General features: G+C 42.0%; 1 protein-coding gene across 2 annotated transcripts in view; it reads left to right on the forward strand.

Moving 5' to 3' along the window:
- The window catches only part of LOC122811489 (sodium/potassium-transporting ATPase subunit alpha-1), a 990,310-nt gene that overhangs the window by 30,154 nt on the left and 934,178 nt on the right, over positions 1-25,978 (forward strand). For both annotated transcript variants that reach the window (XM_044083359.1, XM_044083358.1), the window contains exons 3-5: positions 15,843-15,902; positions 20,103-20,306; positions 23,651-23,764. In XM_044083359.1, coding sequence (XP_043939294.1) covers positions 15,843-15,902; positions 20,103-20,306; positions 23,651-23,764 — 378 coding nt within the window. The remainder of the gene's footprint in view (positions 1-15,842; positions 15,903-20,102; positions 20,307-23,650; positions 23,765-25,978) is intronic.

Here is a 25,978-nt window from a genome sequence, read left to right on the forward strand (position 1 = left end):
CCCTTTCCATCAAAAAGGGATAAACACAAGCATGTGTTGACATCAGTGGTGGTTTCAGACTTCAGAGCAAGAGGGGGGGCTAACCAACCAGTGTTTAGTGTCCCTGCCCAGGTACCTGACACACATGCACTTTTGAGATTTGATTTTATACACACACACATGCACACACCTGGGAAAGGCTGGCACGGGTTTACTAGCTATGCCCCCTTCTGCCCAGACTATATAAGGTAGTTTTCACTCCCACCAGTCACTGCTTATCAGGCCCTTAGCAAAGGGTGTCCAGTCTTGCTGTGTAATGTTACTGTTAATCCAAATGGTAGTTTGACCAAGAGTAAGGAGTGGCCGGCACAGTGTCACCAAATAGATATGCAAGTATGCTAAGAGCTTAAATATATCTAGACAGACCAGTCATAATTAAAAGGTTTAAATATAAAATAAATAGTAAAAGAACAAGAACTGTAAATAAACACAGTTGCATCAGAGTTCAAAAATTAAAAGAAATACTTGAAACATGGCAGGACAGTCTCAAATAAAACATCTAAGCTGTACTTCACTATAGTCCAAACTGTATCTAGGAGAAATTACTGAACTCTAGTTAACTTGCAGAGTAAGGCAAGACAGATGTGGTGAGTGTTTTTTCCAGCTAATGCTGTCAGGCCAAATACAAAATATGCAGTCTCTTGTCAGAGAGTTCTTAAATTGCAATCTCCAATATTGTTGCTGGGATACTTGTAGCATGACATCATTTTCTTGTCATCTGACTATCCCAGGTGAAAACCAATTGATTTTTAGCATCTATCTGCAAAAACGCATAGACGTAGGATCTTTTGGCAAATAGCGAAAGTCTGTAAAATTGACATTCCTCAACATTTAAAGACAGTACAAAACTTCTAGTTCTAGACTGTGTCTCCTGTTGCACTGAAACTGAAAGATAACCGGTCTTATTACATGATTATACAATAATGTTAATTTAAACTGTTTCTGAAGTGAAGTTTTGCAAGTTAACCTATGTGCCAGTTCACACTGTTAAAACATTTATACAGTTACAATAGTTTATACATTTCTGCCCTTTTTCAGTAGGGTACACTGTGGATACATCTTTAAGCTGAGTGTTCTACAACATCTCTTCAGCACACGTCACAAACCATGTTATGACCATACAGTTCTGTTACAGTTGTAACACAAGCCTATGAATCGTGTTGATATTGACAAATGATACATGACCCTTTACAAAATTCCTATCTCCCTCTGCCACACCTCTATATAAATCATATTAATAATCACAAATTACATACAATTATTTACAAAATTCCTGATAGCTTGGCTGACAGTATTTGTTTGTGACACCTGTGATCAGATAACAGATGAGGTCATTCAGTTTTATCCACAAACCACCTTTGTATTTACCCACTCATTATAACCGGATTGACTGGACATCAGAGGTGCAAACTGCAGTCAGCAATTTAGGCCTTGGGTGATATGGAGCCATAGACAAAGGACCTCTTGTTCTGTTGCATTTCCCCAGTGCCACTCCCCCCCCCCCCCTTTTTTTTTTCTTACTCATTGTGGCCCCATACCATCCTGATATTACGTTTTGTGTTATTTTTTTTTTGTCACACGCACGCACACGCACACACACTTAAACTTTGGGAGGAAGCTAAAATTTAACGCATCCTAACTGGCCAAAACTCCAGTGTAATACGTTTGGGGGAAGTAACTGAATTAAGACTGGGTCGGTGGGGGAAGTGGGTCTCCAGAGCATCTAGAACCCTATGCTCTGAAGTGCATCTTAAAAGCTTTTAGCTCATCCCGACAGTACAGCTCTGAGTGTGTATTTTTAACTCCCAGTGGGTGTGGTTTTAGACTTTAAAAAAAAAAAAGGAAGTTATTACAAAAATATTCATATTTCTGGAACCATAAGTATTACTAGAAGTATTTTATTCAGTATAAATTTATCTTTATATTCATGGTATTCAGTTCAGTGCTTTAAACTGGATTTTATAAGCCAAATTAAATGGCAGTTGATATTAATTTTGTAATGCTACATAAACAGTTTATATCTTTGTAATTTATTTAAACAAGGCACACACTGACAGCAAGAGTTTTCTTCATACAGCTGTTTGCTTTCATATGAAGCTATGCAATTCTGTCTTACTTGAATGGTGCAATATTTAGAGAAGTTATGACAGTGCACAAATATCTTTCGTTGCATTAGACAGAGGTCAAATATCAATGCAGTCATGTTTCCTGTTATGTGCTTGTAAGATGAAATCTATCATTATGCTTTAAGATGAAATCTTCTAATATCTTGTATGTAGCATGGATTTGGAATTGTTAACGGAAATATGGACAAGCAATATTTGATGCCTAGAGTCGTCCGTAGGAGGTGTATTCCACTGTAATGAATCCAGCAACATTTTGATCTAATGATGGCTTGAACAAAAGCTCACGAGTAAGAAAAAATTTTTTATTTTTTCCTTACAAGGAAAAAGGCTGTATATAAAGCTTGATGTTCAATAAAGTCCCGTCAAAATGGAAAGACACATTGTTGCAATTTTATATATATAAATCATTTGGGGAATGGTGAATGCCTTCCTACCCCTCAAAACATAGTATCTGAAGTAGTTAACTTCATTTGTTCATCAACCTGTGGGTATCTGATCAGAATCGGATCCGAGCCGGCAGCTTTATTCAGCTAAGATCCGAGCTCCAAGCTCCTCCCCCTTACCCATAACCCCCTGCCATCCTTCTCTGTCCCCAGATCTTGTTTGCTGCGGCTTATTCAAGCACCTAGAATGAATTCCAGGCGTAGGGTTTCGTGAGTTTTTGAAGAAAATTACCTCTTTTTTTTTTTTTCACCTAGTTTTCAGTTTAATTGTTAAACGAGTGAGTGTTCCCTTTTGTAGTTAATTAAGCTAGTTTTTGTTGGTAAAATTTATATATTTTTTAGTTAGTCTAGTCTTACCTCTTCCCGTGTGTGTAAAGGTGTGTTTGGGTTTATTACTATGGCCGAGGCCCCTAAAACCTTCTTTTCTAAATGCACCGAGTGTGGCCATAAGCTATCCCCGGCAGATGGCCACACTCTGTGTGTTATCCGGGCTACACAATTTGTGCAGCCTTCAACCCCAGGGCTTTGAGGGATAGGAGGTCGAAGTTGATTCTGGCGGGACTTCTGCCCCCGGACTCTGCTTTGTCCTCTTCTCCCTTGGCGGCACCGGCTGCTACCGCAGCGATCCCGCCTTCTATCCCTGCTCCCCTGGCCGGGACTCACCCTCCCACTGTGGCTCAGGAGGAGAGAGAATCTAGGAGGGAGAAAAGAAAGAAGCACCACAAGCGGCGGGCCGAAGCTTCCTCTTTGGCTCCGCCAGTGAAGCAGCTAGTCTCTCCTAGTGCCTCCAGGCCTTCTCCTTCCCAGCTCCATTCACCCCGCTTTTCCCCAGGGCTGGAGGAGGAGGAGATCCGGTCGCCTTTGAGGTCTTCGAGGCGTCACTCCAGGCCTGCCTCAGAGGTCGTCTAGATCAACCCGAAGTTTCTCAGATGCAGATATGGACCGGATGATGCGTAGGTTTCTCCGGGCCCAACTGCAGATGGGAGTGCTCCTGCCCCCCCCCCCCTCCGGGGGGGAGCTCAACCCCCTTTTTCGCCCCGCTTGCTCCTTCTCCAACCCACTTCTGGGGTTTGGAGCAGTCTGATCCAGGCAGCATCGGAGCCAGGGGAGGCTCGGAACCAATAGTACACCCTTCGGCTCCGACTGCACCCTCGAGTTTGTCAGGTTCCTTTTCGGATCCGAGCTCTCGGAGCCGTGAGCTGAGCTTTGGATCCGGAGGTGTCACTGTCTTCGGCTGCATCTCAGTCAGAGCATACTGGCCCTTCGGATCCGATTGCATTGGAGCCGGCTCATGTCCGCACCTCTGATCCGAAGGGGCTGCTCTCGGAGCTTAGAGAGAGCAGTTCTCCTTCGGCGTTCGATGTTGTGGAGAGGGTCTTGTCGAGGGACTTCGAGGCCCCAGGCTCCTGCTGTGGTTCCACCCATCACTCCCTCTCAGACGGGCATACCTTCCATCACCCGGCCCCAGGGACAGCCTGCTCCTACGTCCCTGATGATTCCCTTAGAGGAACAGGATGTGGTTGGCGAGGCATCCTCGGACAGCCCCCCCGGGAGGTTCCTCACAAACGTAAGTGCAAGAGGAGGCACTTGGACTCACCCGAGTCCCTGACAGAGGACACAGACTTAGGGGAAGGTTCCCCAAGGTCACCCCCCCCCCCCGAGGACGTCTCCTTCAGAGACATTATGGAAATGCTTTGTATTAGAGGGGGGTGGTCAGCCCAAAAGCCTTCCTCCTATGAGTCTGTATTTCTGGAGGCATTTGACGCAAGCCCATCTACCTCTTGGATGTCCCCTCTCGCCGATCACCTGGTTGATCTGATCACTACCAGGGCAGGGAAGGAACCGGACACTGTGGAGCCCATACCAAAGAGACCAGACAAAATTCTCAGTCCACCCACAGGACGGTTTGGAGCAAGGGTGCTCCAGTAGATGCCATGTTGGTGGCGGCTGCCACCAAGAAGGAACTGGCCCAGGAGAGTTCCTCGGTCCACCCTCCCGACAAGGAGTCTTGGACGATGGACCGCATAGGGAAGTGGATGTTTGCTTCAGCCACCTCCTCGGTAAGGTCACTGAACTACATGGCACATGTGATATGACTCCAGCGGGATCTCATCAAGGAATACACAGGGTCGCCCCCCAGAGTCCATGTCGGCCAAGGATAAGAAAATATTCTCAGCCCGAATGGCCACTCTAAGTCTGTTTCGAACACTTCTATGTGACTTCTTTCCCATGCCATGAAAGTAGCCGCTAGAGCTAGCGAAGCGGGCATTGTCTTATGGCGGCATGCTTGGCTCCGCCTCTGCGATTTTTGCGGAACACTTCAAGGCATCCTTCGCAAATGCCCCTCTTGACAGCTCTTCGCTGTTTGGCAAGACTGTCTGAGACACACTGGTCCAGAGCGAGAAAGACTGGAAGACGTCTGCTGTCGGGATCCGCTTCTCGGCTCCCCAGAGGTCCTTCTCTAGGAACCAAAGGGGACAAAAGAAGATGTGGTTCCAGAAATCCAAAGGGGACAAAAGAAGATGTGGTTCCGGAAATCTCAACAGTCCCGTTTCACTCCGGACCCCTCATCCTTCAGAGGCAGAGGAGGACAGGGTGGATGCCGGCCCAGAGGCAGAGGGGGACCAAAGAATTTTGGGTCGAGAGAACCCTTTTCGGATCAGCCCGCACAGCAACCCTGAGGGATTACCCGACTGCTCCACTCTGGAGGCAGTCGGGGGGGGGGGTTCTCGAGGCACCTAGCAGTTTGGTAGTCCATTACAACAGATCACTGGGTGCTTCGAATCTTATCCAGAGGTTACACTATCCAATTTCTGAATCTCCCTCTCAGATCCCGGAGCCTCCCCGATGTCCCACCCAATCAAAGGGAGGCAGCAGCCGCAGAAATAAAGCAGCTGCTAGAAAAAGGGCAATCCAGCCCGTCCTCCAAGATCAGTCCGGATCAGGCTTCTACTCCAGGTTCTTTTTGGTGCCAAAAAAGACTGGGGACTTGAGACCAATCCTCGACCTGTCCACTCTGAACCTGTCGGTTGCCAAAGAAAAGTTCCGGATGGTCACCATTCAATCCATTCTCCCACTCCTACAAGAGAATGACTGGATGTGCTCTATAGACCTCAAGGATGCGTACTACCACATTTTTATGGACAGATGATCCAGAAGGTTTCTCCGCTTCCGACTGGGAGCCAGTCACTATCAGTTCAGGGTCCTTCCCTTTGGTCTCACCACAGCCCCCAGGGTGTTCACCAAAGTAATGGCAGTTGTAGCGGCCCACCTGAGGCTTCAGGGAATACAGGTCTTTCCGTACCTAGACGACTGGCTCCTGACCGCCCCCACCAGGCATCTACTCTGTTCAGCCAGGAATTACTTCCTTCACTTGGCCTCTCATCTGGGAATTTCAATCTGTCTCAAGAAATCCTCCCTTCAACCAACTCAGACCTTAGATTTCATAGGGGCCAGGCTAGATACAAACCGGAGGGCCTTCCTAACTCTGGACAGGCTTCGAACTTTGACATTCCACGTGATGACCCTCTTACAATCCCCAGCTCCCCCAGCGGAATTGGTCCTGAGGGCGCTAGGTTCCATGGCGGCTGCCATCAATCTGTCACCACTAGCTCGTCTGAACATGAGGGTCCTGCAATGGACCTTGCAGGTCCAATGGTCCATCCTGCAACATCCGCTTAGTACAGCTATTCCCCTCAGCAAGGTTTGCAGGAGGTCCCTACTCTGGTGGATCCAATCCTCGGATCTCTGGGAAGGGCACCCCTTTTCTATGACCTCACCCCAAGCCACGGTGACCACTGACGCTGCTCTCCTCGGGTGGGGGGGCACTGCATGGGCAGAACCGTCCAAGGCACGTGGACACAGAGACCTTGTTGCACATCAATGTCCTAGAGATGAGGGCGGTGCTTTTAGCGTTGCAAGCACTCCAGGCCCTTCTTCCCTTAGGGACAATTGCGATTCAATCAGACAACATGTCAATAGTCTGGTATATCAACAAACAGGGGGGGAACCAGATCCTATCCGCTGTGTCGAGAGGCCATGAGAGTTTGGGAATGGGCGAGCGCCACCAACCGCTTTCTCATAGCAACGCACATTCTGGGTCGGTCCAACATTTTGGCAGACAAGCTGAGTCGAACCATCCTCTCACCTTATGAGTGGTCTCTGAGCCCGAGAGTAGCGAAGCAGATCTTCAAGTGGGGTCAACCTTGCTGCGATCCCCCAGAGATGCTCTAGTCCATGTTTGGCCATCCGGTCTACTTTATGCTTATCTACCTCTCCCCCTCATGGTAAAATTCTTGCAGAAAGCTCGTCTGTTGGGGAGCAGAGTGATCCTCATAGCCCCATTCTGGCCTTGTTAAATGTGGTTTCCTTGTCTATGGTCTCATCTGGTCAATCCTCCATGGATTTTGGATCCCACTCCAGATCTCACTCCCTGGAGTTGACAACTCCAAACCTGGACAATCTCAAGCTCTCAGCTTGGTTGATCCAGTTCCAATCATAGCTAGGACTCCCGGTATCTCCTCCTCCGTTAAAGCTATTTTAGTAGCCGCTCCTAAACCATCTACCAGAAAGGTCTGTAAGAGCAAATGGAAACGTTTTTCGATCTGGGCGGAACCTAGACATATGGATCCCTTTACAGCCCCGATACCAGCTGTATTAGAGTTTTTGTCACACTTTTTGATCTCTGTTCATTAGCTTCTTCCAAGATCTGCAAAACTTTCGTAAAAGGTAATTTCCTGTTAAGGCCTCCTGTTAAGGATGCAGTTCCTCTGTGGGATTTAACCCTTGTTCTTCAGGCTCTTACTGGCCCCCTTTGAGCCTGCAGCTTCGGTGGATCTTCTTGGAAAACGGCCTTTCTAATTACCATCACTTCGGCTAGAAGGGTTTCAGAGCTTTAAGCCCCTTGCGCCAAACCTCCATATCTAGTCTTCCATAAAGATAGTTTCCCTCAGGACCAATCCCTCCTTCTTACCTAAAGTCGCCTCTTGAGCCTTGCCTAAAGTCTGCTTTGAATCCAACATTAATCAATCTATCAACTTACCGGTGTTTTTCCCAAATTATCAAAACAAAGGTGAATACAAATTACACTCTTTGGACGTGCACAGACAATTGAGGTTCTATTTACACGGGACTGCTAATCATAGGAAATCTGAGCAACTCCTTGTATACTTTGCTAAACCCTTTTTGGGTAAACCTGTGTCCAAAGCTACATTGTCCAGATGGATTTCACAATGTATACTTCTTGCATATAAGAGTTCTGGCCGACCAGAACCTGTGAGTTCACGCCCATTCTACTCTATCGATTTCCACTTCTGCTGCCTTTTGGTCAAGGGTGTCCTTGGATGACATTTGTTCAGCAGCCACTTGGGCTTCATCCCATACCTTTATTACCCATTACAAGCTAGATATAATTTCCAGAGGAAGGTCGTCCTTTGGCTCTGCAGTGCTCCGGAATATTCTTCCATGAGGACCTCCCAAGTTTTTAGGTAGCTGGGGACTCTGTCCCACAGGTTGCTGACAAATGAAGTTACCTACTCAGATGGAACGTTATGGTAAGTACATAACTTTTTACCTTCTGTGTACCCCTCTGGTGTTAGATTGAGATGAAAGTTAAAAGCAAATGGCCAGAGGTATATGTTATACAGCTGAAGGTCTGAAGAAATCAAAGCCCATGGATAAATCCCACAGCGAGAACACCAAAAATTCATCCAGAGAACCAGTCAAATTTGGATGGCAACCTTACTTTATGCAGTACTGCACCAGTGATCTGTTCCACACATCCTGCCTAGATTGCCATTTACAGCCACTTATTGAGTGTAATACTGATGTTTGACTGATGAAAAATAGATTATAGCCAGCTTGCTGATTTTTTTTTTTTACATACATTGCAACCCCTCCTCCACACATGCAGTCATATATTTTTATTTTCACAAACCATCCACATACTCATCAGTGACAGCCACTTGGTCACTGTGCACACCTCAGATATCCTGTTGTATTAAAATAGACAGTCAGATGGATGCACCACTCTTTGGCGGCAGTGAAGCTCTGAAGGACTTTGCACTCAAGCTTGTCTTTTAGTTGGCTCAAGCTGCCTGACAGTTTGGGCACATGGAAAGTGACCTGGAGCTTTGGAAGCTGATGGCTGTTATATCCTTGGCAGGATATTAGCCATGTAGCTAAGGCAACAGTGATCATTCTCGCATCTATTTTTGTTGAGCTTACTTACACCACAGTTGTGAAAGTAAACTGTGTTTTACAGATGCACTCTCATTCTCTCTGTATATGTATATTTGTAATATGAGATTGTATACATACACACCAAGTGTTCATAGGTAGGTACTAGGCGAATCTGCCCGAGGGCATTTATAAGCCTAGCCAGAGTGTGTCGACTTTCGCCACCCCATTGATTAATTAACTGAGCCTCTGTCAAGCAGAGCCAATGAAGTGATCCCAGGGGTGTACTTTCTGTTACTCCTCCACTCGTCAAGGCTTCTCTTTGAAGAGTGTTAGTGAGGGGCTCTGCCTAATGTAGTTAGGAATTTTGTTCCAAAGCATGGGGAGTCTCTGACAGGAATCTATCCCTCCAGCATGTTCTATTTATTGTTGTGGCGAGGTTTAGCTCACTAGAGCGCATGCTTGGATTTCTTTAGGTGGAGCATGTCCATCAATTCTAAGTTGGGACATGGCTTTGTAAGTCGGGCAGAGATCACCTCTGAGTAAGTGATATGCCACTGAGTACAGCCGGAGTTTTTTCAGTCGAGCTGCATAGGACATATGTTTGAGGCCAGTAATCTTCTTGGTGAGGTGCTTTTGTGGTCTTTCAAGTTGTTGGAAGTGTCTTGTGAGGTACATCCCAAATGAGGCATTGTACTCTATGATGGGTCTGATGAGTGACGAGTAGAGGGGCACTATAATCTGTTTTTCTAGATGCAAACCCCTTGGTAATTAGATGGGCCACATAAAAGGATTTCCTAACTACTTTGCTGGCAATATGATTGTCAAAGGAGATATTACTATCTACCTGGGTCCCCAGATCTCTTATTACCTCTTCTGTATTAAGGGGGCCGCCGCCTATGTGGTAATTCGTGGGTGTTTTTCCCAAATGGGATAACTATGCATTTTTTGGCATTTAGCTTGAGGCCATGACTTTGACACCAGGTGTCTGTCTCAGTAAGGCCTTTTTGGAGGATGTCCATGTCAGCTGGAGAGTCCATTATGGCTCCCAGTTTGCAGTCATTGGCAAACTTGGTTAGCTATAGTTCTCTTGTGTTTGCCTGTACTTCTGAGAATTATATGCCGAACAGTAGGGGTCCCAGAACTGAGCCTTGCAGGACACCACTTGTGACTGGTTTAGAGTCGGACCTGGAGCCCGCTATTCTTACCGTGTGAGTTTTGTCTGTAAGCCAGTTGGCAACCCATCTTGTGACGTAGCGGTTTATGTTCAGGCTGGTTGAGTTTTTCTATAATACCCGAGTGAGGAATGGTCTTGAACGCCTTGGCGAGATCAAGGTAGGCTGTGTGAACCACCTTTCCCTCGTCTATGCCCTTGGCAACTGTCTCAAAGCCAACCAGATTTAGTAGGCATGATCTGCCCTTAACAAAGCCGAACTGGGTTGGGTCAAGTGTTTGGAGGTTCCCAATGATTATGCGCTCCATAGCCTTGCAGACCAGGCTAGTCAGGCTTATGGGGCGATGGTTACCAGGGTCAGTTGTGGCTCCTCCTCCTTTGTGGAGTGGAATAACCATGGTTGTGCGCCATTCTATGGACACGTAGCCTGTGGAGAGGCAGAGGTTGAACAGCATGTTTAGTTGGGGGGTTGGTTCATTCTGTAGTTCGTGCAAGATGCAGCCTGGGACACCATCTGGCCCCATTGATGCTGTGTTTTTGGCTTTTGAAAGGGCTGTTTTCACCTGTGCTTCTGTGATTTCCAGGACACTACACTTTTCCGGTATTGTTGTGGGCCCTTTTGAAGGTGAGAGGGAGGTGAAGTTCTGCCAGTATGTTGGCAATATCAGTAGGTTCAGTATATTTTGTGCTATCTCAGAGCATATCTGCGAGTTGCCACTGAGATTTTTGATATAGCTAAAGAAGGCTTTGTGGTTATCTTTTGAGTCCTTGGCTATTTTTCTTTCGAAGTTAGCCTTGGATAATTTTATGAGGTACCTTTAGTTTCTTACTGATACTGATCAAGGATGTCTTTCCTTCTTGGGATTTGCTTTTTTTCTGAACTAGTTTCTTCCTTTTGTTATGGCAGGGGTCCACCAGACTGGTTTCCTTCTCTTAGGGGAGTGAGTCTTGGTTTTACTAGGGATGGCACAATCCATGCATCCTTGTAGGTGCTCATAGAGTGCAATTGTAAAGGATTTTGCATCTTGGGCAGTGTTATCCTTTAGCGTGGGGGCTGTGAAACTTACCACCTCTGACTTGAGTAAGGTGAAGTTTGCTTTAGAAAAGTTTTTTCACTGTGGTTTCCTTGGTTGGGGGTGGTGGGGTGTGGACATCTTGCGTGATGGTAGTAGCATTCAGTTGCTGTATGTATACTTTAAATTTTAGGCAGTTTCTGTCCCTTTAGGCAGCCTGAGCCAATAGGAGTAGCTCTGTGCTTCTTCATGCAGCAGCCCGGCGGCATTCTTATTTCTCATGTCCTCTACAAGAACCAGAGAACTAAGAGCTGATTGGTGCAGTAAGCCTAATGGCAGGTTGTTTTCAAAACCAGCCTCGTGAGCAGATTAAACAAATTTCTTGGCCCGGGCCAAGAACTCTACCATCACAGTTCTCTGCACCCAGAAGAGTGTCTGTTTATTTATTTATTTTTTTAATTTTAGAAATAAAATTGCCAACAAAAGCCCAAAGATCTTCTATGGATAAACAACAATTTGAAGAAAAAGCTCCATATGCCACCACGACTGTAAAATTGACTTAATGTAGACAAGCGCTTTTACATAGAACACCTACACTTTCTCAAGTCCTCAATACAATGCAACAAGCATACACTCATTTTATATTCAAATTCCAACAATAAATCAATAAAACAATTAAAAACACATAATTAAATTAACTAGCGTTTTAACATTTAAATTCATTTAAAGGGGGTGAGCATGAAGCTCCGGCTTGATGCATACATAGTTATTTAATCCTGGATATATATGTGCCTGTAGTTTTAAAATCCATTTTAATTCAATACACTCTACTTGATTATAATAATCACCCCCCCCCCCCCATTACAAAAAAAACATTTGTAATACTTTGAAACCAAAATTGTGTTCATGGAATTCCATTATATGTTTAGCTAAAGCATTCGGCTTGTTCTTATTCTTCACATCATGCATATGTTGGTAAACCCTGTCCCTCAATCATTTCTGAGTTTGCCTACATAAAAACATCTGCAGCTTTTACACTTTGCCAAGTAGACTAGATTAGTAGTGTTACAAGTAGCATAAAATCTAGGTTAAAAAATGAAAGGTAAGACTGGATGTTTGAACTTCTGTACTGTACATATATATTCACACATTTTACAGTTTCTACATGGATAAGTCCCTAATCTACATGCAGATACAGATTTTGTTGATCATTGCATAATAATTGTTTTGTTACAATTGTTTTTATAGGTAAAGCTAGGGACCTCCCCTATAATGTTTATAGTCTCTTTGTCACCAGTCTGAAAATGCCAGTTTCTCTTATGTCACAAACTCTGTTATCACTGGCAAACTTTGTAACAAAACATACCTTGTTCGTTTTTTCCAAGTGATCCTTCTTTGGGAGCGGTCTCTGTGGGACTAACACCACTGTTATCCTGGAAGGTCTTGTTCTTAATCGTTTGAAAGGTGGATTCCTTGTAATCCCTTTCTATAAATAGTTGCTGGAGATAATCTATTTCATTTTCCATATCAGCGGGTGTATTGCATGTGTTCTTGACCCTATTCAGCTGTCTTTAAACAATATTCGGGAAAACATTCCTGGGATGCATACTGCTGTAGTCCAAAAGACTATTCTTCCAGCATGATTTCCAAAACAATTTAGTATTAATAGTTCCTATTCTGTCTTTGTATGTAGAGAATCCAAAAAATAAATAAATTCAAGTGAATAAGCTACTGTAAACTTCAAAAAATCCATAGTGGATTCAAAGTATTTAACAAAATCAAATAGAGGTAACCCTCCATCCCACAACAAAAAAGTATAGTTAACAAAACGCATGTATAGTCTTACATGTGGACTAAAAGCATTACTGTAGAAATGTTCCTTTTCCCAGTAATAAACTGCCAAATTTGCAAATGGCAACTCCCCACTCTAGCAAATTGCATCTTCATACATAAACATCATTTGATAAAATCAAATCCAATAGTGCACAAAAAAAAAATTCATTGGTACTATTGCCCCCCATTTCATTCATCGCATCTCTTAACTGCCTCTATGCCATATGTATTGGGTATACAAGTAAATAAACTTTGTACATCTAAGGTAACCATATAACAATTCCTTAGATCATTTCCTTTATTATATTCTCTTAAATCTTTCAAGAACTGAGATGTCTCTTTTAGGATGGCGGGGATCTTATTTGCCAGTTGTCCCAATTTATTCTCCACAAAATTCGAGAGGGGCTCTGTGGCCCAAACACCTCCATCCAGGGACTTGTGTACCTTGGGTAGACCTTTTAATGTATGATATTCTGGGAAATTCCACATTAAAGTTAACTTTTCATCCAGCCCAGAATGATAAATAGTAACTGGGGCAACACAGGGTGGTACACAGCTATACTCATCCAAAGTACTCAAGACACCAAATACCAAATGGAGATCGTAAATGTTATAAATATATCCAAGCATTGTTTTATTACATAAAGCATGTTGGCGCTTTCACCACTAGGCTTCTTCAGACCTATAACATAATTAAAATCATTCAAACCTAAATAGCTTCCATGGCGGGAAAAACAACTATTCCCTTAGTGCCGTATATATATATATATATATATATATATATATATATATAATGTATCTATGTATGTATATGCCTCCTATACACGCATTACCTAAAAATCATTCTAAAACAACATGATAAATACATGTACTTATGTTTTAGAATGATTTTTTACTGGCACTTTAAGGGAATAGTTTTTCCTGCCATGGAAGCTATTTAGGTTTGAATGATTTTAATTATATTAGGTCTGAAGAAGCCTAGTGGTGAAAGCGCTAACCTGTGTCATATCTTTTAATAAAACACTTGTATATATTTATAACCTTTACGATCTCAGTTTGGTATTTGGTGTCTCGAGTACTTTGGATGAGTATAGCTGTTTACCACCCTGTGTCGCTCCAGTTACTATCATTACATTTTACATTTTTATATATATTTATAATATTTTATTTACTGAATTTAATTGCTGGGAGTATGTAGTCCATCCTATTGTACAAAAAATTTTACATAAAGTTTTAATGTATTTTACAATATAGTATTTATATTTTTTAGTACAACATTATTATACATTAGTGTAAAGGTTCCTATATTTAAACTTGATGTATTTAATGCTATGGAATTGGTTTATATTTATGTAAATTTATTTATTTAAATGCAGTTTTAATAAAAGTCCCTTTAAAAGTTCAGTTGATTGAACAAGTATTTTAATCAAGATGTATAAAAAGGAAGTGACAACATGATTCTTTTATATCTGAAGTTTGAGTGTTACTCCTACGAAAACGTGTTGTGGCAGTTAGCAACGTTAATATTTTATTGAAAAAGTGTTGTGGCACTTGTCTTCTATACTAAATTGGATTTTCAGTTTTGGTGACCATCTTTTCAACCAAGCCTGCATTTATATAGAAAACGTGCAGTGGTGGTTTTCTCAGCTATTTCAAAATTGTTGAACAGCTTTCTGTGGTTCGTTCACTGCGACTGGTACCAGGGTTTCCTTCAGTAATTCACTTCAGTACGTACAGAGGGTATAAAAGTCAAACCCTTATTCAACAGGGCAATTTCAGTTTCACTCAAACAATCAGACAAATTTATTACAAGTTCATTCACTGTTTCATTCTCCTGTTCGATGTTGGTTTCTCCTCCTCCTGAAAACTTCATCTTCTTCCCTGGCTCATTGAACATGATTGCTGCCGTTGTGTATTTTGTTTTACCGGTAACGGTAAAAAAAACAATCCAGACTTGGTGGGGCAAGCTGCTTTGGTCTAGCCCCTTGCAGAACCTAATTATTCGCCTGTTTAGGCAAAGGTGTAACACTGATCTCAGGAACCATCTGAGATACCATTGGTTGCAAGAGATCAACACTCTGACCCACCTCCCAGTATCTTAGCAACTGTAATTGAAGAAACTGTATTCAACACATTAGATATCTCAGACCCTACATTTTCTATCAAGGGTTCTGTCTGTTCAATTGGCTCAGTAGAATTAGCAGCATATCGCGGCCATGTAAAAACATGTCCAAGACTGAAGTCAGTAAAGTCCCTTTGGAGTTTACATTGTTTAATTTGTCTCTGTCTGGTTTCATATAAAGTAACATTCACATACATATTGTTTAAAGCACTTGTGTATACTTCGCCTTCAAATTTCTCAGTGTCACTGTGCTGCTACTGCTTCTGATGTATATTGCTACTCAGATTTTGTTCAGGCATACTTCGCCATCAAATTTCTCAATGTCACTATGCTGCTACTGCTTCTGCTATATATTGCTACTCAGATTTTGTTCAGTGGGGTCAAAGTAATCAATTAGTCGCATATATTTCCGACTTAATTCTTTGTTTAACTGCTGCCATTGTTTCAGTAATTCTGGAATGGTTTCCCCATACGTTGGCATACATAAAACCCTCATATCCCTCGGAATTACGTTGAAGTGCTATGGACTTGTTGGTTGCAGAGCCTGACGATATGTTTTTTTTTTTTTTTTTTTGCCTGATTCATTTTCATCAGCCTGTGAATCTCTTTTTGGAAAAAGTTTCCTGTAGTGTTTAGAGTATTAACTTTTTTTAAGAGAAGTGTTTTCCCCTAGAGCTATGGGGCCCTTTAAGGTATACGTGTGTAGCTTCCTGTAGTAAACGTAAGGGGATATGTTTAGTAGCTTGGACTATAGATTTGTGAGCAGGCAGCAAAGACATCAGGTTCATACTTCTGATTAACACCATCTTAAGCCATGCAGCCAGATAAATGCATAGAAATAAAGAAGCCGGTCTGGTTATTTGCTTTATGTTCTACATTTCCTGCTTGTGATATATTCTGTTCTTGTTTTTACAGGATGATCATAAGTTGTCGCTTGATGAGCTTCATCGGAAATATGGAACCGACCTGAGCAGAGTAAGTGTGCAGAAATGAAGCTTTAAATTTTAAAGCACACATTTTTAGAAGAGTCTTTAGCATCTTTAAAATGAGAGCATTTTCTTCACCAGAGAATAAGAATAATCAGAATTGTCTTAAACTGAAGTTTATTTTCATTTTGTGCTGCATAATGTAATATCTCTATAGCACTTAATCCCAAGGGGAGCAAATGTACTAAAACAAGTCTTTCCCACAGTTTAGTCTGCGTTTGTAGAAGGTGACATTGTAGTGCTTACTAGCTTTTTTTTTTCTAGGATATTTCCATTTACCTTTAATGGGAATTACCAAATTCAAAATTACACTGGCTCTTAAGTGTAGCTTAAGCACAGTTTTTATAAAGTCCAGATTCATTTCCTACAAAATGACACTATTATGAATGTAACAGTTGTCTGAAAACCACCAGTGGTCTACTTGGCACACTAGAATGTGCTGTGCTAGGTTGCCAAGTTGCAGTGTATCGAGTTGTTTTTTATTTAGTTGTGGGCATACCCTTTTTATTCAGAGTTGGGAATTCATTGCACATCTACACTTTAACTGTGTTAAGTTTGCATGGCATTAGAAAAGGTGCCATTAACCCTTCCTATGCTGAGGAGGGCAGAATGACCCAGCCAGTTACAAACATTGAACTGCTGTTTATTCCTTAAGGGTTTTAGCAGTCAGATGTTCTAGAGCATCTGAGTACAATTCACTGGAATGTTGAGTAAGAACAAGTGATTATGTCCTGCACCTGGATGTGAAAGATGTTTCGATGTTAGGGAACAAAGTGTTTTTTTTCACCTTCTGAAGTGCTTGTATGGTTGTTCTTCAAGATGGGAAGTGCAGTATATATCACAACATATCCGTGTTGAGGTGGCTTTAAATCAGAAGTTAACTGATGGAGATGCATTTGGGTATTGAGATGGTTTAAAATCAGAAGTTGGAGATGCATTTTTTTTCTGTCTCCCTGGGAGGATGCCATCTTCAAAACTCTTTGCATTGGCAAGGGCAGAATGTGTTTGCAGCTTCATTGTTGCTGCATGTAAATTGAGTGCAGTACTACAGTTAGGGCAGGGGCTCTGCCCTATAGAACTCCATGGGATAGTGTATTATATGAAGGTGTAGATGTCTGTCATTCAGGGGAACCATTAGTCCTTTTGTTTTATTATGAGGTTATCTTGTCAACTTGGTGTTGCTCTAGGGTTAGCCCCTTTTTAGAAAATACTTAAGATAATTTGCAAATGCCATCTTTTTGCTGTATATGTTTTCATCATGTAAAGTGGACTTTCTGATGCTAAAATGTGCATTTTTTTATTGTAGAACTATATTAAGTTTATTAAAGTTTGTATTTTTTGTATACTGAGCAGCAGTTTTCAGATTTCGGTACAAAGTGATGCAGAATGCAGCACAATTTAGTCCCTCTGACATGTCCGGTAAAGCGATGCTACCAAGCTACTAAATCCTTTTTACCTCTTTCACCCAAACTCTTATCAAAGGCACTAGTTACAAACCGCTCCCACTGTCATAACTTATTAAGCTAACCTCCACTGTACTAAAACATGTTTGTCTGCCATTGCTGCTTCACCTTGGCAATTTCTCCCAACACACCTAAAAAAAAGTTCCACTTCTCGAAATTCAGAAGAGAACTATTCTAATTCACTTAAAGTGGATACAGGCTTTGCATCAACATGCATTTCCTGAACAATAGAAGTAGGAAACTGTCTGCCATCACTGACTGGCTGTAATCCTCCGATTTTTACCAGAAATTCAAAACTTTTACGAGGGGCAAGGCAGACGTATGGGGAAAACTAGAGAACTTCTGCAAAATCAGGTACAGCTGAGAGGTATGGACAGCAGGCAAAACTTTAAAAGCTGTTGGACACTTCATTTGCCATACTTGGAAATGGTCTGTTATACTGAAATTGTAACAGGATTTAAAAGTTTTTTAACCTTCTGCTGATATTTGCTGGCTGGCAGTGTTCATTGCTAGTGTGAATCGCAATCTTGGCAGCACGGGTGCCATTAGGTATCCTTAAGCAAAGTTTATTGAGCACTGCAAAGTCTAGGTCTTCCAGTAGGGAAGCTCTAGTTTCTTCCTGATTTCTGAGCATAACTGGCAATTATTTACCTTTCACTTGAATACAACTGCATTTCTTTTATTTGTTGTCTGACTGTGCTACATTTTGGTTATTTTGTAAAGAAATCTGCTGTAAACTACATAAAACATGCCTACCCACTACACTTCCAGTACAGGGAGCAAAGCTAGTACTGTGTACATTTAGAGCTAGCACTACAGATACATTCCTACTAAAATGTGTTGCACTGAGCATTCAGTCTAATGACACAGATGCCAACCCACTTTCTTCCCACTACAAAATCATCAGAAGGTGAGGCTGGTTGACATGACATCAGGGGGTAACCAGACAGCTCCACAGTACACAGTAGTAGAAGCACAGACTTGTAAAAAGTAAGTACAATGGTTGTAAATTGATGACAGTTGCGAAAGGAGCACATTTTCTGCTTTTTGCGAGGTTTTTTGTAGGTCCCACCACTTTAAACTGTCAGGATGTTTGGTTTATAACAAATTTGCTTGGCAAATGCATTTGGTATTGGAATCGTGTTTTCATCCAAACTAAAATATGTAGTTAAAGTGGTAGGGTGCAGCTTGGCATCCATAGATATGAGATGCTTGTGGTTTTGTTGCTAATAGTGTTGGTTCAGAGAACACATCCTGGAAGACTATCCCCAGTATTTTGTACGACCTGATGTAACGATGCTTTCAGTAGAAAAGTGAGATTTCAGTTCTTAAAATGTAGCACACAAGATGCATTTTTTATTTCTACAGTGCCTCTGCTACTTCAACTTTGAAGCTAGGAACAAATTTTCAATGCAAGGAGTGAAGTTAGTACCATATGCATTTGGAGCAAGGGAAGATGAATGTTTTTGTGGATGGCTTAGGTGGTGGTGCCATACACAGGGGTGTGAAAGTCCTAGATAAAATGGTCTCTAGAATTAAAGGCACTCTGACATGGATTCCATCTAGGTTTGGTGGGAAAAACCTAGATAGTGAAGTATATTATGATTTTTAAGCTGAAGTGGGAGAAACTAGCTCTCTCACTTATATTTGGAATTTTAAGAGAGCAAATAGTTTGAGACACTTAAGCCACAGCTAAGGCCGTGAGCAAGACATCATTGAATATTATGAGGTAACATAATTGTGTGTCATAAGCATGATAAATGCACTCTTTAGAGGGTGGAGAAACTAAGAAGTGCTAAGAAGGGGGAATGAGACAAAAGGAAGCAATGAGTGAAATAAATGCAGATAGACTGTGATACATAGTTGCCAGAAGCCTTAGTTTTAATTTTTGAGGAATTGGAATGTGATTTTTAAAAAGCTGAAATGATAGCAACAAGTCCAGTCTTCAGTTCCTAATCCTAAGGGGATGTATTAATATTTTATTGACACTTGTTTACCAGGAAATTCTGACGGAATAGTCAATGGAGGCCAGGAGAGAAGCTCTTAAGTGAAGCTCTTAAGTATGTAATATGTTAATAGGTTCATAGGTTGGTGCTAGGCTATCGGCCCTAGGGCCTATACAAGCCTAGCCATAATTCCCTACAAGCCTAGCCATAACAATTCCCTTTTAAAATATGTAAACATTAATGCACAATATGAATTGTAACTTTTTCCATAGCAGTCTCCTTTTTGTTTTAAGCATCCTTTCATTCTTCTAGTTTCTGTTCAAATTATACAGCTTTTGGCAAATTATAGTGTCTATTTTGACTTGCAGAAGATTGTTTTGCTTGCATATTTTTCTTATCCTATCCTATAATCTTTTCCCAGACTACTGTGGCATAGTTCTGGGAAAGAGGTAGAATGAGCTTGCCTCTTGTTATTTGAAAGTGTTTTTTGGGCTGTTCATACTACCTATTTAATAAATAAATTAGTGCTCCTGTAGGCTGCCAATGTTTATACTTGCCAACATCCTAAAGTAATAGACTTTATGTGGGAAAGTCCTTTAATGGCAGTTGGATATCCAGATGGCTGGGTGAGTTTACACGTATGACCTGTGGCTTAGGATTGTCCAAATCAGTGTTAAATGTGCTTGGCGTATTTACACTCTGTGTAGAAGTGGTGCCATAAATGCTGCTTTTAAAACCAAGTTTTCAGTTTTTGACATTTTGATGGTTATCTGCTTTTAGGGACTCACAACAGCCCGTGCTGCAGAGATCCTGGCTCGAGATGGCCCAAATGCTTTGACCCCTCCTCCTACCACTCCAGAGTGGGTGAAGTTCTGCAAACAGTTGTTTGGAGGTTTCTCTATTCTTCTGTGGATTGGGGCAGTTCTTTGCTTCCTTGCATACGGGATCCAGGCTGCTACAGAAGACGAACCTGTTAATGATAATGTAAGTGGTAACCTAGTTATGTTTTGTTCATGGGATCTAATGTTAATTCTGCCAGTGCAGAAATGTTTTAAATTCGACTGTATTTTTTCTGTTGTCCTCTTCACATGTAATGATTAACCGTGATGATTAACAGTGAGTCTTAATCTGTTTTATTTCTTGTCTGTAAGTAGTGTTATAATGTGTGGGTTTAAATCTTAACAGGATTTGTGAAGTACAGACTACAGAAGCTGGGATTTTTTCTGAGCCTTGGTATGAAACTTTGTCTACTTAGATTTTGTTTATTTCTGCTTGCTTGTAGCTTGAAGGACAAGCTAAGAGTGATGGACAGAATGAACTAGAAGTTGTGGCTATAAAGCAGTAGTTTTGTACACGTCTGGAAGTGCTTTATTGAAACAGGCAGTTGATAAACCTGGTTTATACTTAGTGGCAAGCAGATCTGTTTAATTTCTGGATAGTCTGGAAGAACGGATAGGTGGCAGAGTGGCAAGCAGATCTGTTTAATTTCTGGATAGTGTGGAAGAACGGATAGATGGCAGAGCCAATGAAAATAGTACTAACTGCCAAAGCAAAACTCTGCGGAACTGACAAAGGAAAGTGTTCATTTTAGCAGCAGTAAGGAAGTTCTTGAGTTGCCAATTTTTCCTTTCTGGTGTTACGAACTGCATGATAAACTGGCTTTCTGTTACTAAAACTGTCTTGGGTCTGCAGTGGATTTTGGTATTGATTCTGCTGACCTATTGAAAAAGTATCCATAGTATGTAATGCAGTTGCTGTGGAGAATAATATTAAACTGCATTGGACAGTTCTCTTTGAGTAGTGTGTGTATGGCTAACTTTGTTCAGATTGTGCAGTGTTCATTTGACAATCTGTGCAGTGTTCATTTGACCATCTCTGAACTGCCTCCACACCAGTTTTTTTTAGTTAGTCTGCAAAACTCTATGCAGTACTCACAGATGTGTTATTGCCAGCTGTTGATTCTCACCCGCAACTATCTTCCATCAGCCACATCTGCACGCTTCCTAACATCTGCTGCATCCTTCCCTGACACTCGGCTGATTTGCCTCTTCAAACTAGGCCCTGTCCCCTCCCCCTTGTAGTGGGGAAGTAATAAATGATGGCAGTCGTGGGGGTGTGCAGAGAGAAGATTCAAGAATCCCTGTATGGCACAGTAGCAGTAAGACTTTTTAATGCCTTCCCTTCATCCTGCCCAGTTTCTTTGCATTTTGTTTGCACACACCTTTAAGCTAGTGTCATTGTTCTCCCCCAGTCTCTGCTAGTTCTCCTGGCTGAAATTCCATCCCTTAAAAGGAGAGTAGGCAAAGCTGCCACTACCACCAGCACACACACACACATAGACACACACACATACACACACACACACATACACATACACACACACACACACACACACACACACACACACACACACACACACACACACACATACACACACACATACACACACACACACACACAAGGGAGGGACTTGTTAATCAAACTCATGTTGACTGGGTCAGATAAAGGGCTCTACTGCAGTGAGGCAGTCCTGTGCTTTCATACTTCTAATCAGTGTAAAAAAATTTGGACCAATCCGCCCTTCTGTTTCTCGATGATTACTGTTGTCTTCAATTGAGTCTTGTACCCCAGTTTGCCATGCTGGTATATTTTATTTTTGTTCTTAGAATTCTTGACTGATTATTTAGATGCCTTTTACTTTCTACCCCTTTTTGTCTTAATACTGAATTGCCATCCCTGCTTTACCATTTTGCCAAATGCATCTTGCATTAAAACAAAAAACACTGTAGGGTTTCCTGTGCTAGTGGTGAAGGATAAATCCCTGGGTTCAGCTTAGGCAGCTAGGGTTTTGATTAATGGCTGTGATGCCTGACTGTACATGCAAAGGGTTTGTGGGCATACTCATCCTGGAGGGAGTGACAGTAGTCCCAGGTAGCTTGTACCACTGCTATGCTGACACTGCCTCCATTGGATGGTGACGGCATGTCAGAATGCTGTGCGATTAGTGCAAGGAAGATTTGGACATACAGCAGTCATGATGACCCTTGTCAGTGCATATGGAGAGAAGGGCAGAGGTGGTCCTTGGCAGTGGCTCAAGTACTCATCACTACCAAGGGACAAGTTCGGTACTTCATAATAAATTTTATAGTCAGTATGCCAGTGAGAACAGAAGCATCCTCATTGTCTGTATGCATGATCGACCTCACACACTCCTGTACAGCATTTCCTGCAGTGGATCGGGAGGCTGTCCTCAACCAGGAAATGCAAGGGCATCCATTGTGGGGAGATTCTGCAACACATTGCTTTCATTATAATTTTTTGGATAAATGCAGTGATTTAAGAACATCTGTGCTTGGTTTGATTTATACAAACTCTTCACTATAACCAAAGCATTTAGTCATCCAGTGCAGTAAGCTGTGTAGTAGGTACTTTTGCTTAAGTTATCTCTCATCATTTTATAATTTCCCAGTCTTGTGAATATTATTTTGGCTTGAAAGTGTAGTACTTGGAATTATCCTTTAATAGAGCTGGGTCTCTTGCTTTTGGCTGTGCATTTAAAGAAACTCTGAAACTAACGGATCTGTAACACTGTTCGTTTAAACAAATTCCTTTACGCACCTTGGAAGGCCCGGTTGCCTATGATCCGAATGCAAACACCATTTTGGCATTTTCAGTTGAAAAATGCATTGTGACCATTCCAAACATACTGGAGATACAGAAGTGATCTGTTTATTTCTGACAGATACCCATGAATAGACTGCACAAAGGCTGCTGTCCCCCACCCCCAACTAGAATCCCATTAAATTGGAAGCAGTTGTAGAATCTGGGAATAGAGACAGAGAGCAGGGCACCTAGGCATGGTGCCATCCTGACAGCAGTAGGAGTTTAGCTGTGCTATACCCACATTCCCACCCCCTATACCGACATTCAGTGACAGCACAGGCCCTTAAGACCACAGGAAAGAGTCGTATGCTACCACGTTTCCCCAAACTTTTGTAGTTTCCCCTGTGAGATGTACTACTCTTGTAGACTCCTTCCTCCCTGCCATGATAGGTGAGTTGGCCAAATGTTTAATCCTCTAACCTCATGCCATCTCCTCTTTTTTTAATAGAACCTGGCTTGTCTGGATCACAGGATCCTGTTCCACAGAATGGTCGTAGACTGACATGTTAGTTGTAGTTGTGTTTCAAAAGTAGATATTAATTTAGGTGCTATATATTTGATAGCATAAATGTCAGTATAGTACAGTTTGATAGTCTAAATGAAATAATTTTCTGACCGTGCAGTTCTTAAAAAATTTAAGCCGATATATATTTTTTTTTTTGCAGTTGTATCTTGGTATTGTGCTAGCAGCTGTTGTCATCATCACTGGCTGTTTCTCCTACTACCAAGAAGCAAAGAGCTCCAGGATAATGGATTCGTTCAAGAAAATGGTTCCACAAGTAAGTGTGCGTGCTTATGGTAGGTGGGGTGAGGCAGTCACTGTGGTAAAAATAATGCAGAAGTGTTTTGTCTGCTTTGTGACCCCCTCCTTCCAACATACGTACATGCAAATACACCCCACACACACACAACATAAAGCAATGGAAAAGGTTTGTTTTACCAGTACACTACCCCTTCTAATGCGTGTGTTTTCAATCTGGGCTTAATATTGTTGTGAAGCCCATACACTGGCCCAGCAATCAAGGGGCCTCGATCCTTACCACTAACACCAGTGAGGGGCGTCCATATAGGGAAAGGATATTAAATACACACACAGTAAAGTACAATTTCCCTTAAGAGCACACACATCAGTCAGTCTAGGTCTGGTTTCTCCCTTTCTGTCCAGGTCCCCAATAAGACTCCCCACTGCCACAGCTGTAGGGACCAGATCTCAGCCTAGTGGGCAAGCTAAAACCTCCAGCACCCTCTCTGTCCAGCCAGTGCTTTGTGTCCCTGCCCAAGTATGTGACACACACACACTTTGAGATGGCAGTTTATACAACCACACAAACACTCCTGGGAAAGGCTGGCATAAGTTCTGCAGCTGTGCCCCTTTTACCCAGACTATACGGTAGAACTGCCACCACCCAGCTAATATTTATTAGCTACTCAAAGGTCCTTAAAAGGGTGTCCAATTATTACTCTGCAATATTATTCAAATGGTAAGTGCAACCTAACAGTGAAGACTTGAGTGTTGGATATACATGCAATGTACTCTTGGAGCATAAATTATCTCTACACAAAACAGCCACAGTTGAAAGATTTAAAAATTATTTTAATAATAATAAAAACACAAGACAATACTTCTTACTGCATAGCGTTGGTCGAGTTCAGAGCTCACAGAGGAATACTTAAAGTAATACCTTGGAAAAGTTCTAACATCAACACAGAAAAACAGTTGGTGTAATCTTCCTAATTCATAGCTATTTTAAGAGAAAACAGTTCTAAATCCTACTTGCATACAGACACAGGCAGAGATCTGATGAGTTGGATGTTCTCAAGACAAATGTTCTAATGCTTTCATTCTTTCTGTCCTTAAATTGATAACACAGTACCACCAATTCATTTTGGATTGCATAATTTCTTTCTGGTTCCCAGGCTAACAAGATTCTCGGAGGTTAATAACCCTTGATCTTGCAGCTGGTCAGGAAGCCAAAACAATAAAAGAATTTATACATGCAAATTCTAGCAGTTAACTCTGGTCCCAAGTCAGTAGCCAGAATTTCTTCATCCAGACATATCTGCTCCAAGTTTCGGCATCAAAGAATTTTACTTATTAGCTTTGTTACAGCTAGTGCACTTTGCAGTTCCACATTTACCACCATTTACCCTGTGGCTTATATTTACAAATGACAGAACAATCTGGCTAGGCTGGCAGCCTTCACCTATTTTCACAACTGTGTTTCAGAATTTTGAAGTCTCCATATTCCAGACTTTGTGTCTACTACATATGGGTATTGCTTATTGAAGGTGGTTGGCAGCTTTATCCTGTTCATGGCCCAATCCAGTGTGTGTTTTGCACTAGACATTATACTGAGATGGCGCTTATGTAGGAGTTTTAATGACCTAGTGGCATGATTTTTCTCTGGTCCTCAATTTGACATGGTAGATATAAAATTCTTAGATTAGGTTCGAACCTACGGTAGGAGCTCTTTTTGACAGGTTACCATTTAAAATATTGTGACTCGCTAGAGTGAGTTCCGAAATATGGAGACTGAATGGCCAAAATAACGGACTTGTGTATACCAAGTCTGAGATGCTATTTCTTGGAGTATTCCCCTTTCTCAAAGGTATGGTGGTCTCGGAGTTTGTATATATGGTTGCAGGAGGCTTGTCCCCAACATGGTATAGTGGGGGGGGGGTCTTGTCCTTGCTTGCAACACTCTGTATTTCAAGTGCTGACATTCCAATAGGGAGCTGTTCTGAAATGGGTGTCTCCCTCCTGTCCTGTCAGGAATTCCTATTTGGGATAAATTGTTAATCTTTTCCAGTCACAGCTGGAGTTCCACAGAGTTCTGATTTGGGCCTTTGCTCTCTGTGTATGCCTCCACTGGGTGAACTGTCTACAGCATCAATGTTACAGTAGTGATGCACTTTTTTACCTCTTCCTCAAGATGAATTGTTTTTAGATGTGTTTGAAGACTTTTTCTAGAATTGTATGACAGCCAGTCAGT

Source organism: Protopterus annectens, chromosome 9.part0 (assembly GCF_019279795.1).
Source record: "Protopterus annectens isolate FY-2018-M chromosome 9.part0, PAN1.0, whole genome shotgun sequence".
In the NCBI taxonomy this organism is placed as follows: domain Eukaryota; kingdom Metazoa; phylum Chordata; order Ceratodontiformes; family Protopteridae; genus Protopterus; species Protopterus annectens.